Source organism: Chrysochloris asiatica, unplaced genomic scaffold, assembly GCF_000296735.1.
Source record: "Chrysochloris asiatica unplaced genomic scaffold, ChrAsi1.0 scaffold00354, whole genome shotgun sequence".
Lineage (NCBI taxonomy): Eukaryota > Metazoa > Chordata > Mammalia > Afrosoricida > Chrysochloridae > Chrysochloris > Chrysochloris asiatica.
In genome coordinates, this window is record NW_006408872.1 from 227,813 (window position 1) to 242,380 (window position 14,568).

Genomic DNA, 14,568 nt, shown 5'->3' on the forward strand with positions numbered 1-14,568 from the left:
GGAAGGACAATCCAACTTTTCTAGAACAACAGTCCTAATGCTTCCTTTGCTTAAAGGGTGGTCTCATGCTAGAGAGTGCTCATCCTGGTACTAGGAGGTCTAACCTCACTGCCTACAATGACCAGGGGGGTCAACTTGGCTTCCAAGGTGGAAAGAATTGCAGACAGCACTTCTGTTTCCATGTGAATTGGAGCCTCATCAAGGAGAGTTAGGGATTCTTGGCTTAGTGCCAAAGTCTCATATTTAACTTTAAAAAATCTGACATTTTTGTTTTCCTAAAACATTAAAAAAAAACAAAAAAAGGGGGGGGGTTTGGGTTTTTTTTATATATTCTTGTTTGAAATTTTCCAACAAACTGCTTATGGGTGACAAAAGGACCAGCTGTGTTGCACTTCTCATGACTCTGTGCAGCCTCCCACACTCACTGGGCCTGGAGGACTGTCTCAGGGCATGGTTTCCTGAGACTGTGACCAAGGCCCCTGGGTAGGACATATGCACAGTTATTACATGGAGAAGATACATGGGAATGGCAATTAATCTCTTGCTGGCATTGCACAGATAGACCGCATCTCCTATTTCTCTATTCAGAGGAAGTCCCCACTCCTCAAAACAAGGTACAGTGTTTTGTCAGGGGCCCCCATGCAATGCTGTGGCCCAACTCAGCACCACATAAGTACTTCTGACTTCTGCAGTGGTGGGAGGCTGCCAGAGTGTCCACAGGCCATGGGTGGAACAGCTGTGTTCTGATCACCATGGGGTTTAAGTAAGATGAGGAACATAAAAACGTTATGTGGACTCAAATGCCAGCACATAGTCCAGTATAAAGAATAATTACCAGAGCTGAGACTAGGGTCTTCTTGCCTGTGTCTAAAAGGGTGCACTTAATCTGACCATGGAAGATGACTCCACCTAGAAATAATAGGCCTATTTTAAATAGAGAGTGACTGGGGATTAAAATAAGAGATGCTGTTAAGACTTTCTTTTTGATCAAAGGATTTAGGGCTTGGTCATGGGGTGTGCTTCAGATACCCTTGAACTTATAAAAAGTTTGTTCCCAGTAAGAGACCAGGGCAAGAACCTTGAGAAAACTTCTAAAAAAAAGTCTAGGGTCCAGTCTATGAAATAATAATATGCCTCAGTTTGTACATACCTTTTTGAAGGTATGGGTCATAATCCTACAAATGCCATGGCATCCTCCCAGCAACCTTTCCCCATTTTACAGCAAGGTCATCCAGCATAGCCAAGATAAGCCAGCCTGCCCAAGATTGCCTGACATGCCCAAGTTCAAGCAGTTGCTCTCAGTGTTGGTGGCATCCAGAACTCCCGCAGGAACAGGCTTCCTGTAGCTGACACCCGTGGCTGTACTGTTTCTGCCATTCTGCCTGTCTCTGCCAACAGTTTCCACATAAAAGGCTCTAATTGTTGCTAGGGTGCCACCAGACTCAGGGCTCTCTGCTTCGCTCTTCCAGAACCAAGACATGGCCTTTGTACCCATAGAAGAAGGTCAGCTGGGACAATGAAGGCATTTACTGCTGACCCAGAAGAACGACTACTACCTATTTGTCCATTTGACATACTCTGTGCTTTCATGATGCTGTCATGCTGTCAGCTCTTTTATATAGTATGGTCATCCATGCTGGACAGGCTTCAGCAGAGCTTCCAGGCAAAGACAGACTAGGGAGAGAGACCTAGTGGTGTACTTCTGAAAATTAGCCATGAAAACTCTGTGGATCACAGCAGAGCATTGTTTAATACAGTGCTGGACAATGAACCCCTAGATTGGAAGGCATTCACAATACCTAGTGGCCACAACAACGGACTCAAGCAGACCAATGATCCTGGTGAGGATGCTGCAAAAGATGATGCAGGACTAGGTAGCGTTTTGTTCTGTTGTACATTGTGTTGCCCTGAGTCAGAGCCAACAAGGAGAAGGCAGTGTCATGATGAGTTATCTGAATCAGATTTTCTAGAATTTTAGCACTTTAGACTATTACTCATCCAAAGATAAGAACCCTATACTTTTGGCTACAGAATAATTATACCTCATCATGGCTGTAGAATACTTCAGTTGGAATCTAGATACTGCTAAAAATTGACTCCTTTTTGTTCCACCATGAAATTCAACATTGCTGAGCCACCTCCCTAGATCATTCCAAGTCCTTTAGGACGTTGGCATAAAGTGCCCATGGTAGGTTGTACACAGAGTTCAGCTTTATACAGAGGCTTAGAGAGAGAATTTTACCATTCCTGGGTATCTACAGTGGCGAGCAAGCACCACAGACCCAGTCTATGACAGAAAGTGACGCTTTCTGATAGATTTCAGATTCTGCCCAGGAGGAAGGTACCCTCACCCAGCAGTGCAGATAGGGAAGACCCTCCTTTTCTCACCATGGTGGGGACTAGCACACGGCATCACTCTGCAGGCATAAGCCCTTAGGAACCCACAAGGCGCTAGGCAGATGGTCATGTGAGCAGGAGGTCTGGTGGTGAGGAACCTGATGCTCAGACAGGTGACCCTCCTGCATTACACCAACTAGGGCCGTGTCCTCCTCGGAGCACCACCCCAGGACTGTTTCCCGTCCAGCACATCTATGGCACAGCAGTGCCCTCTCAGGATCTAAGGATATGAGGGATGGGTGGGTAGGAGGTGAAACCCAGGCATAGCTTGGGTGGGCATGGGAAGGGGCCTCCATACTGTGTTGCCAAGTGGCTCTAATGCTCTCTCTCCCTCTCCTGTCCCTTCTCCTAGTCCCCACCGAAAGGTGCCACCATCCCCTACCGCCCAAAGCCCGCCTCCACCCCTGTCATTTTTGCAGGTGGTCAGGTAAGAGCCGACCCGCTCGCGGCCTCCACGGCCAACCTCAGCCTTTTACTGCAGCACCAGCCGCTGCCCGTTAGTGCACTCAGGTTTTCTTGCCTTCGCACGTGCATGTCTCGTCATGGTGGGGCACAGAGCTCTTCACAGGTTGGGTGGAGACCAGAAGTCAGATGTGGACTGGAAAGGCCAGGAACGACAAACATTTTATATGTGTGGCCACAGGAGGAAATTAGAATGTCTATGAAGTGAGCCAGCACAGGAAGCTGGGTCCTCTTTTCCCAGCATTAAGCTCCTATCTTGGGCTCTTTTGCAAAGTGAACTACAGCCAGCCCCAGACAATGCTGGTGGTGGGCAGTGTCAAGTAGGTCTTGTGGCTTTACCACAGGCTCTGGACACATCAGAGGGACTTTGAAAACATCTGCTCATGCAATTACCATCGAAGAGCTCTGCGTCTACCTCAGTGACCGAGTCTTTATTCAAGGGAGAGTTAGGACAGAGATGTACCCAGAGTGACCCAGGGAAGCGGAGAGAATAGGGTGTCATTTTATAACTTTAAAAGACAGAAGTAACTGAATTCAGTGTCTTCCACATTTTCCTATGCCATGTAAAGGAATCTTATCAGATGTATTATTTACACATTGTATGAAAGGACAGGAATACTGTAATTATCAACTTCATTCACCACATGTAAGGCAAGGCACAGACCCCCACAGCACATGTGTCTTCTGGACCCATCTGCTGCCTTCCCTGCCCTAGCACCATGTGACCTTCTCATGGGCACAGCATATCTCACAACCCTAGTTCCTCATGATCTGAGTCTCAGAACTGCTATACCACTTACTGTAAAGAGCCATCATAAACCATGTTACTCTCACATTACCCTTAAGACTGTCCCTGTTTTACAGGGGAGGAGTGAGGCCCAGTGAGGAAGGAGTCACCCAGACACCCACAACCAACGGCCCATGGGGCTGTACCTCCTCCACCTTAGCCAGTTGACAAAGGGGCACTGGACATGTCCCCAACTCAGAGCCATAGTGGAACCACTGGCCCTGGATTATGAGAAGTCCCTTTCCAAACTCCCTCTCTGGGGCTTTCCCTAAATCCCTACTTAGATACCTGTGTGGATTCAACCTTAGTATCTAGGCAGATCCATGAAGATATCACATTGTGGAACTTCGGATTTTGTTGAAAGAAAAGATGCATTTATACAGACACAATGTAGACAGTCTGTGAAGCCATACACTGCGGAGTGCCACAGCTTCACATGCAAGGATGGGGTCACAGTAGGTGTCCCACTCCCAGCTTCCTTCCTTCAGTTGTGAAACAGATGCCAACTTCTGCAAGTAAAGGGGGCTGAGGTCACCAGTAGACATCTGGGCACCATCATGATGGGGCTTTTGTTCCACAAGTTTGCCCCTAAAATGTGAGGCATCTTGAAGTCATGCATGCTGCACCTGTACAATGTCTCATTGAAACCAGCATGTGTACAGAGGAGTACATGCAGGAGGGAGAGCCAAGTGCCCAGGAGCACCTCTGCACAGGGAATAACTGGACAGTAAATGATACAGGACTAGAACCCAGCACAGAGAGGCAGCTTGAAGGCCATTCTAAAGAACTGGCCCCAAACTCAATGCAGTATTCATGGCAATCTAAAACTTGCAGAGGTGCAAAATGAGAGCATTTCTGTGAATTATATGTGTTAAGGAATCAGATATGTCCCCAACTCAAGAATCCACATCACTGTCCCTGGAAAGAAGGGCGCTACAGGACTGGGGCTCCTTGAGTCTTTTAGCTGAGAGGTGGAGTATCCCAGACATCTCCCTGCTCAAGGTATAAATCATGAGAGGCAGTTTAAAGCAGATCCTATCCCAGCACCCCACACAGATATCAGAGGGATTGTTTAGACAGCATCTGCCAAGGGGCACAGCAGTGTTAGACTAAAATAAAATGAAAAGACAGTAAGTCAAGGACATTAAAATGGGTCAGAATGGAGAGTAAGCCTGTCATAAATGAGCACCTCAGACACTCAGGCTGAGCCTCCTGGGGACAAGGCAGGTCAAGCATTACTTGGCTCTGAGGGGAAAGGATGGGTCCCAGGCTGACTATATGCTCACTGGAGCAGTTTCCCAAGTGCAACAGCACAAACCCTGCCAACAGCGTCAAAAGAAAGAGTGCAAACAGTGAGGTTACATTGTTAATCACTAGGACACCTTCAGCATCTGATAAGATTTTTTTACTCCCTGCACCACCCCCACCAGGTGTTTGATTGGCCTTAACCCCCAGGAAAATGCTTAGCATATTCAGAACCTGGGATCTGGCAGGACCTTGGAGAACCACCCTTCTTTTTAGAAGGAGTTTCCACCATAGGTGCACAGTGCTGCCCACATTTGGACACAGGTGTAGGGCATACCATCATGTCCGTAGGAGAATGGCAGGGGCCCACCCTGCAAGCCCTTGTGGGCCCTGGTCCCCAGCCTGCCACGCAGTGTCTCAGAATCCCCCAAGATTCTGGCAGTGTGTCTTTGGTCTGCACTCTCCCTTCACTTCATGTGGTCTTGTTCTGTTTGTTGTTTTATTTACCTTCTAAATCTCCTGACCTATAACCAGGGGAATGGCTGGAATAGGTCCTGACTAGACAGTACCTCTCTCAGTCATGTTGGTCTTCAGAGCAAGTAGGGGCAGAGGAGACTGCAGGGGTGGCCGAGTGTGGATTGTCCCAGTCACTGTTCTTGAAGGTGAGGGAAATGGAAAGCAGAACCTGGCTTCCAGTGCCTGTTAGGACCCTCCCTGTGTCTGTCAGGGCAAAGTGTGCAAGTCTAAAGGGCCCCAGCTGAGACTTGGTATCAAAGATGAACTGATCATCATGAGACTGGTTTGGAACCTTTTGCAAAATTTTTGGTCACCACTTTAAGCTTTATCGTCTTATTTAGCTTTCATTCAGAAACGTTTCCTATATTTACTCTGGTCCTTGGTTAAATTTTCGCAGGGTTAATAATTAGTAAACACCTTAACTGGAGGGTCAAACTCATTGTTCTAATATACATTTTTTTTCTTTTAGGAAAAGTAGGGAGAATTGGAGAAATATTCAAGGGCAATTATTTACCTCCCACCCAAATGATTCAGCCAGCCTCAGTTTCCCACCATGCTAAGAACTAGGGTGTGGTCTCTAGGGGCCTGCCTGCCTGACTGTGACTGCAAGTCACTAAGGTTCTTGACTCAAAACACTTATTTCCTCCCCCTGAAATTCCTGCCCCTCCAGTACTAGGAGGGTCTGCATCTGTCCTATAAATTGGGGACATATGACAGAAATGTACATCAGGAAAGAAAGCTCCAACCTGGAGGCCCTGTGTGGAAAGGTTGTTGTAGGAGCACCGTCGGGGATTCTTGATCCAACTTGACAAGCTAACAGTGTCTCTCTTTTCCAGGCCTACACCATCCAGGGACAGTATGCCATCCCACATCCAGATGTGAGTGTTCCCTCTGCCTCCCTCACACCTTTTCTTTCTTGTTTTCATTTACCCCTGCATGCTGCTGTTAGTAACTACTGATATTAATATTACACAATGATATTAATACATTTCTAAATGTTCCTGACTATGTTGTCTCCAATTGACCTCAAATAACCTTTTAACCTCTTAACACTAACTGTACTCATGGTGAGGACTTGGCCTGATGTAAATTGTCTGTTGTCTGCTCAGTCCAGGGTTTCCTGCACGCACCTGTTGCTAATGCTCAGACAGTGTCCATACATCTCCCCGCACCCCATCCATCCGGCTGCACACCAGAGCCATGGCTGGAGTGGCTTAATCCAGTTTTCTTGGTGGGCTGGCCTCTAGTGGTTCTTTAAGCAGACCCAACAAGTGAAGTCTGTTGTCAAACAAGCCCCTAAAGTATGTTGGAAAGGGAATTTGAATCCTGGCATTGCCAGACTTCTCCCCCTTTCAGAGCCTAAGTTGAAAGTCAAGACCCATGCTGGTGTGGAGACCCAGTTGGTGAAGTCCAGGGAGCTGGCTTTCTCTTTCACTTCAGAGTCACTAAATGCTCCATGGACATGTAGGCCCATGCGTTGCTGCTGAAGGGCTACCTAGGCTGGGTTGTCATGTTGAATGACAATCCAAATATAATATTAGTGCTGAACAGTGGAATGTCCTAAAATAAACGTTATGGAGAGAAATCCCAGTATACCTCTGCCCACCCTCAGCAGGGACAGAAACATGCACCTTGGTGTTGTGCCTCAAGGTTAAATGGTTAGCCTGAGGTCAAGGGGACAGAACAGGATCAAAGAGGCAGCCTGGGGTCAAGCAGATGGGCAGGATGAGGTCAAGAGGGTAGCCCAGGGTGATGGAGAGATCCCAGGGTCAAGGAGACAGGCTGGGGACAAGGTAACAGTGCACCATAGCAGTGGGGGCTCGGATCCTTCCAGAGCCAAGAGATAAGGGCAGCAACCAGCGAACAGAGGGACTTTCCTTGAAAAAATATTAAATATATTAATTAATGGGGTCTATATAATTGGTGCTAGAAAAAAAGGGAGGGAGCTAAAGAGAAGAGAGGAAACAAGGAAAAGAAGAGAGAAAAAAGGCCCTGTTGCTTCTACCAGAGGAAGAGAGGTGACAGTGGGTATCTGTTTCTATGCAGCTTTCAGCAGGCAGAGGGAGCAAACCTGAAATGAATTTTGGAAGCCTTTTCTTCACTAAGCCATTTTGAGTATTTGCCCAGCTTAGCAGCTACTCCTCATAAAACAATGTATGTGTTCATGTAAGTGCCCAGGGTCAGGTTAGGAGACAGTCATCTGATTAAGAGATCAGGAGAGGTATTTTTAAGAAATTAACACTAAACACATATTTGAAATATGTAGATTCAATTCAGTATTATTGCAGGAAAGCTTTTGTTGAGTAGAAAATAAGTACTAATGGTTTTCCCTTTTTGAAAATGATCACAAACAGCACATATACAAATCAAATCATAGAGAATAAATGGATGTGAGTTCCCTTCTTCCCTACCCTAGAAGGCTTTCCCCAAGATTGTCTATAATGGCTCCTGTGCTTCCACTGTGAATGATTCCTGCCATACTCTAACTCAGGATCTCTCATTCTTTAGGCCCTTCACATAGACTGTCTACCAGGCCTTACTCGGAGGACATAGCTCACTTCATACCTGCTATCTTCCTCCTGAAGGAAATCTGTTATTAAGACTTTAATGGGCCTAATGTCATTGACAGTGCTAGATAGACACAACCACTGTGGCCAGGGAGGAGAGGACACACCTGGTCACATTCAGGAGGCTAGTTGGTTATGGTCCAGTTTTGTCCATGGTTCACTCCAGTCACTTTTCTGCCAATCTAAGCCTTGAGAGTATCCTTAGAACCCACAAGCTCCCTAGCTTTCACTGCTGTCTTGGTACCACAACCTCCCTCTGTCCCTTCCTCAAGTCCCCTCTACTTTCCCTTCTCAAGTCATGTGTGGAAATATGGCTCAATTATTGACACCTTTCCCCACAACCTGTTCTCGGGGAGGGTTTGGAAAGGGTTAGCTGTGAACCCATCTGGGTCCAGCATTACCCTTGGAAATAAGAGTTGTGGAAATCTGTAAGACTGCTATAACAGGAGTCAAGGACCAAGCCCCATAATTCAGGGTAACAGAGGAAACATATTGGAAACCTTTTGATTCCCGAAAGGTTATGTGCCTGCACTAGTGCCCTTTCCCCCTTTGTTCCACCTGACAGTCCAATTGTAACAGACTCAAGAGAGAAGCATCAACAGAAATACCTGTGCAGAACACATGTGCATGTGTTTGTGTGTGTGCACATGTGTGCTTGTGTGGATGTGTGTATGCTTGGGTGTGAGCAAGTGTGCGTGTCTGTATTTGAGTGGGTGCACAACATATATGAGTGTGTGTGTGTGTGTGTTGCATGTATGCACACATATGAATATGTGGTTTATGTGATCATGTGTATGTGTATACGTGTATACAGATGTGTGCATAGGAGTATAAGGGAAGTACTGTGCATGGGTAGGTTTGCTGGCTCAAACAGAAGGTTCTGAGTAATGATAATCAAGTTGAGAGAAGAGCACAATCAAAATTTAGTGCTGCATGCAAGGGTATTAGACATTTTAAAAAGTGGATACGTGTGTCCAAAGGTAGATATGAAGGCCTGGTTATTTGGATTTTTAAAACTCTAGAGAACTCCAAGAAAATGCAGTAAGTAGTTCTGGTGCCTCTAGTGAAGGACATTTTGTCAGGCTGGATTAAAGTGCATGTTCCTGTTCCACAGAGAATAGTTTTAAGGTCACATTCTAAGACCTGCTGTGACCTGTGACCATCTGATAAATAATTGTTCCACAAGTTTTCTATGCCAGAGTATAGAGTTCTCATTAACACTTCTTAAGGTTGGAGACATTTGAATTGTAAATGTATCTTGTTTGACATTTCCAAAGGTGCAGGTATGTGTGTATCAATCAGAGTGAAACTTCTGATTGAGACATTTTAATTGATATAATTGATTAACTTTTTGTCAGTTATTTGGCTCTTTCCCATTATGTCTTACATAAATGGGTAGTTTCACAGATGCTTGTTTCAAATTAGTTTAAGCACATTTTACAATTGGCTTTTCTGATTGCTTCATTGCCTATGGTAAGGGATTTGAAAAATTTGGTAATTGATTATACAGAGAATGACTTACTGTGCATGGAATTCTATTTTCTATATCAATATCATGGATTGAGTGAATAGTGGAAATTTCAAAGATGCTTTTTTTTGCAGGCATATGAAATTGAAGACTTGGATAACCACTGAGATAATTACTGTTCCATTTTAAAGAACAGTAAATGTTTGCTTAGTGACATAGGTGGTAATGGCTGTGTAGACAATTTTTATCCAAGTTTAGTATTTAACAGGACTCATAAACATTTTAGATTTTTCAAACACAAATATGATATTTACAGGAAATTTTGGATAACATGAATTTATTATATAATTGAGCATCCAATTTAAATATCTCAACTGAAAAGGCTGGCACATATATACTATCATCTTCTTTTAACAGCTTCATCTTTTACCAGGTTGCGTGACACATAAATTAGACACAAGGACTAAAATAAAACATACTCTCTAAATTATTTCTTTATCTAGAACTAAAAAAAAAAAAAAAAATTTCTGTGTCCTGTTTTAAGGAGCACTTTCTCATTTGCAATGATTTCGGAATTATCAGTGACATACCTCCCTTTGCCCAGGCCCTCCACGCTCTCAGCATGCCGTTGGCATTGTCTCACCTAACACCCATAGAATTTTACAGTCCTTTTAAGATGCAGACCTGCTGAAGAGGCACATGCATTGCTGGGTGGTGGAGAGAACTTTTGGTGCTAAAATTGGTATTGCTGGGTCACCAGTTTGTCACTGATCTGACCAGCCCAGTGCTCAAGGATAGCTCCATTCTGTCCCCAGTCTCACTGACTCAGTGCTGCTCTTCTTCAGTCTTGAAAATGATCTCCATGTCCTTGGCATGTCCTGCCAGATACCAGGGTAAGCACAGTTTCAAAGAAAAGAAGAAACGACACAGAACACACTGGACTCAAGAGCAGGCACAGAAAGCTATAATAGCCTAGATGGACACATCATGAGGCCACTTGACCTCTCACCCAAGGATTCTGTCACTGTGACGACAGCATGCACACACACTGTGATGGAATTGTGTTCTTCTGGAAGAAATTGATGAGCTTCAAAGTATCGTGATATGTGTGAATCTTTATTTCTAGCTTCACTATTTTCAAATCACTGCCTTATTTAGCATCCCATCATTTAAAGAGTATGCTAAAAACAAATAGAAATATAAAGACAACAACATGCTACAGTTGACAAAGAGCTTGTCATCCATCCTACCTTACCTGAACCCTACACTGAGCCTTAGAAGTAGATATCTGAGCCATCATTCCAATTCTGCTCATGAAGCAATGGGAGCCTGAAGGTTAGCCTGCCCAGTCAGTGAATGGTTAAACTGGCATGCATACCCAGGTCCTTGGGTTGCAGCAGAGAAATTTAACACTGGAAGACAGACTGCTATGAAGTTTGTTCTTTAGCGAATAGGTGGTAGTGAGAAACTGTGGGCACATGTTTCCCAGAGTAAAAGTAAAAGAAGTCAGGGGGAGGATAAGTTGATGAAGATCTGCACTGAGTGACCCTCCAATGACTTGTTTGTTCGTTAATGTCTCAGAAACATAGAACACTGTTAAAGTTTGAGAAAGGAGGATTGAGTAAGGAGGAAGAACATATATCCAACTGGAATCTAAAGAGTACTTAATAGAATGGGGCAAGGGAAAATTCTTAGAAGTAAGTACTAAGAATTATTTTTTAATTAATAAGAGAATCCAATGCTCACATTCAGGAATCACAACCAATATTAAGTGGAATAAATCCAAAGAAATCCATCTTACTCATATCCAAGTAAAACTACATAACACCTATGTAAAAAGCAGTCAGAGGGAAAAAGAATAATACAAAGAAACAACAGAAAATGAATCAATTTCTTAACAACAGTGGAAGCCACAAGCTACCAGTAGCATAATACAATAAAAATAATTGTCAACTAAAATTCTGTCTTAAGAAGATCTCTCAAGAATCTAAGCACAGATATTTTCAACTATCAAAAACTGAGGCCTTGGCCAACAGACTCACAGTAAAGGAGCTACTGAAGTATGCCTTCAAGAAGAACGACATTGATCTTAGAAGTCTAGAAATAAAAATGGAATGGTGAGCAAAGAACAAGGTAAATATTTGGGTAAATGAAAGCAAACTTTAACTGTAAAACTAGTGTCAATTCTAATTTGTAGAATGAATATGTTGTTGTTGTTGTTATGTGTCGTGGAGTCGGTTCCAACTCATAGCGACCCTATACAGGGTTTCCAAGTCTGTAAATCTTTACGGAAGCAGAAAGTCTTATCTTTCTCCCACGGAACAGCTGGCAGTTTCATACTGCTGACCTTGTGGCTCGCAGCCTGATTCGTAACCACTACGCTACCAAAGTGAAGTAAATGGATGAAACATCATACCAAAGATTAGGACATGGCTGAGGGGAAATAAAACATTCTACAGATCATTGGATTTTTCAGGAAGAGGTTATTGTTGTTAGTGCCATCGAGTCAGTTCTGAACCAAAGAAACCCTGCATAGAGTTACCAAGGAGTGGCTGATGAGCTTGAACCACCGACCTTGTGGTTCAAACCAACTTTGCAATCCAGCACATTAACCCACAGTGCTGAATTTAGACTTTCAAGTATGTGTGTTGTAATTTCAAGTTGGCATTAACAGAAGTCCAGTAAATAACCCCAATAAAAGTGCAGAGGAGAAAATGAATGAAGGAGAAGAATTCTTAATCTAAAAGAAGAAAAGTAAGGGGAAGAGACACTTTAGGGCAATTTAAAAATACAAAATAATATGGCAGAAATGAATATAAATGTATGGATGGTAATTGTGATCAAAGAGTCCTTAAGTTGTGCAAGTGCTGAATACACTACAGCTAATCACAAGGTTGGAAGTTTTGAGCCCATCCAGAGACACCTCAGAAGAAAGGCCTGGTGACCTACTTCTGAAAAATCAGCCATTAAAAACTTGGTGAAACACAGTGCTACACACAGGGTCACCAAGAGAGGGCATATGCACAAGAACACCCACACTTGCAGATAATACCCACTTGACCTGTATATACTTACCAAATTGATACACAGATGTAATACAATTCTAATCAAATCTCAACAAGGGTTTTTGAGGAATTTGACATACTGTTTATAAATTTCTGTGGAAAAGAATACATATTAAGGATACTTGCCCTAATTCATGTTGCTTTAAGTGCCATCAAGTGGGTTCTGACTCATAGCGACCCTGTATAGGGTTTCTGGGGAACAGCTGGTGGGTTTGAACTGTCAAAGTGTGGTTCACACTCCAGTGCTGATCCTACAGTGCCACACTAGGCATCCTCCCTACTGCATATGGACACTTATTATGTTGTTGTTAAGTGCCATCTAGTTGGTTCTGACCTGGAGCGACCTCATACAGGATTTCCAAGACTACAAATCTCTGCAGGAGCAAAATTATGGCTTAGGTGTGGTGGTGGTAGTTATGTGCTGTGGAGTCAGTTCCAACTCATAGTGACCCTGTACAGGGTTTCCGAGGCTGTAAATCTTTACAGGAGAAGAAAGCCTCATCTTTCACCCATGGAATAGCTGGTAGTTTCTAACTGCTGACCTTGCAGTTCGCAGCCCGATTCCTAACCAGTACGCTACTAGAGCATATGTCAGAGTTATCACTGCAGACCAAAGGGAAAAGAATAGACAAATCACAAATGATGTGAGGACCATGGATCATCCACATGGGGTATTGATATTAATGACATAACAAAATAATCAACTTTATATAGAAGATGCCAACATAAGAGAGAAAACTTGAATACTTTCTCAATAAAATGTAGTATCTGCATGTTCTCATGTTAGGGAAAGATTGCTTAAACAAAACATAAAATACAAAAGCTATGAAGAAAAATATTGATGAATTTGACAACATAAAATTTTTTATTTATCTTAAGACACCATAAAGAGAAGTAAAATGACAAGTCACAAACTGAAAAAAAACTCTTCAGCAAATATAATGGATGGACAATATAGGATTACTATGTGAAATTACTATGTGACATTCTTATGAATTAGCAAACAGCAACGCAATAAAAAATTGAGCAAAAGACCCAAGCATTCCATAGAAGAGGAAATGTGAATACAGATTAAATCACTATAGTGGTCATCTTTTTTGACCTGAGTCATAGGAGCATGGATGTATTTATTTTGTGAAAATTCATTGAGGTAAATACTTATGAATATGTATTATATTATTGGCCTCTGTTTTCAAATTTTTATAGGTGATTTATTTTTTGGAGTCATTTGAGATTTACAGAAAAATTGCACAAAAAGTGTAGAAAGTTGACATCTACTCCTCTCCCACCCCTTGCACACCATTTCTTTTCTTATGTATTAACATCTTACATTTAGATAGTGCATTTGTTACAAATGGTGAACTGTTGTTGTTAAAGTCCCTGGAGTTATTTCAAACTCCTAGGGACCTTATGCACAACAGAACAAAACACTGCCTGGTGCTGCACCATCCTAACAATCATCATTAAGCTTGAGCACTCTGTGTTGTGCTGCCACTGTACCAATATATCTCTCTGGGAGTCTTCCTCTTTGCATTGACCCTTCACTTTACCTAGCATGATGTCCTTCTCCAGGGACTGATCCATCCTAACAATAAACTCTAAAGTATGAGAGATGAAATCTCACCATTCTGACTTCTAAGAATTCTGGCAGAACTTCTTCCACACAAATTTGTTTGTTCTTCTGCATCCATGTTACTTTTAAATTCTTCTCCAACACTGTAAATCAAATGTGTCAATTATTCTATCATCTTCCTTACTCACTGTGCAACTTTCATATGCATATGAAGCTATTGAAAATACCATGGCTTGAGTCAGGCGCACCTTAGTCCTAGAATTGGCATCCTTACTCTAGAACACTTGAAAGAGGTCTTGTACAGCAGATTTGCCTAATGCACTATGTTGTTTGATTTCTTGACTGCTGTTTCCATGAGCGTTAATAGTGGATCCAGACAAGATGAAGTCTTTGGCAACTTCAGTATTTTCTCCATTTATCATGATGTTATTTATTGGTCCGGTAGTAAGGATTTTTGTTTTCTTTACATTAAGCTATAACCCATACTG

At 43.0% G+C, this 14,568-nt stretch overlaps 1 protein-coding gene across 2 annotated transcripts in view; it reads left to right on the forward strand.

Annotated features, from left to right (window-relative positions):
• PCBP3 (poly(rC) binding protein 3) overlaps positions 1–14,568 on the forward strand; it is a 51,324-nt gene that overhangs the window by 12,374 nt on the left and 24,382 nt on the right. The window contains exons 7-8 of one of the 2 annotated variants that reach the window (XM_006876107.1): positions 2,750–2,824; positions 6,244–6,285. In XM_006876107.1, the coding sequence (XP_006876169.1) occupies positions 2,750–2,824; positions 6,244–6,285 (117 nt within the window). Of the gene's footprint in view, positions 1–2,749; positions 2,894–6,243; positions 6,286–14,568 lie in introns of both variants that reach the window. The other variant, XM_006876106.1, reaches the window with a different exon arrangement.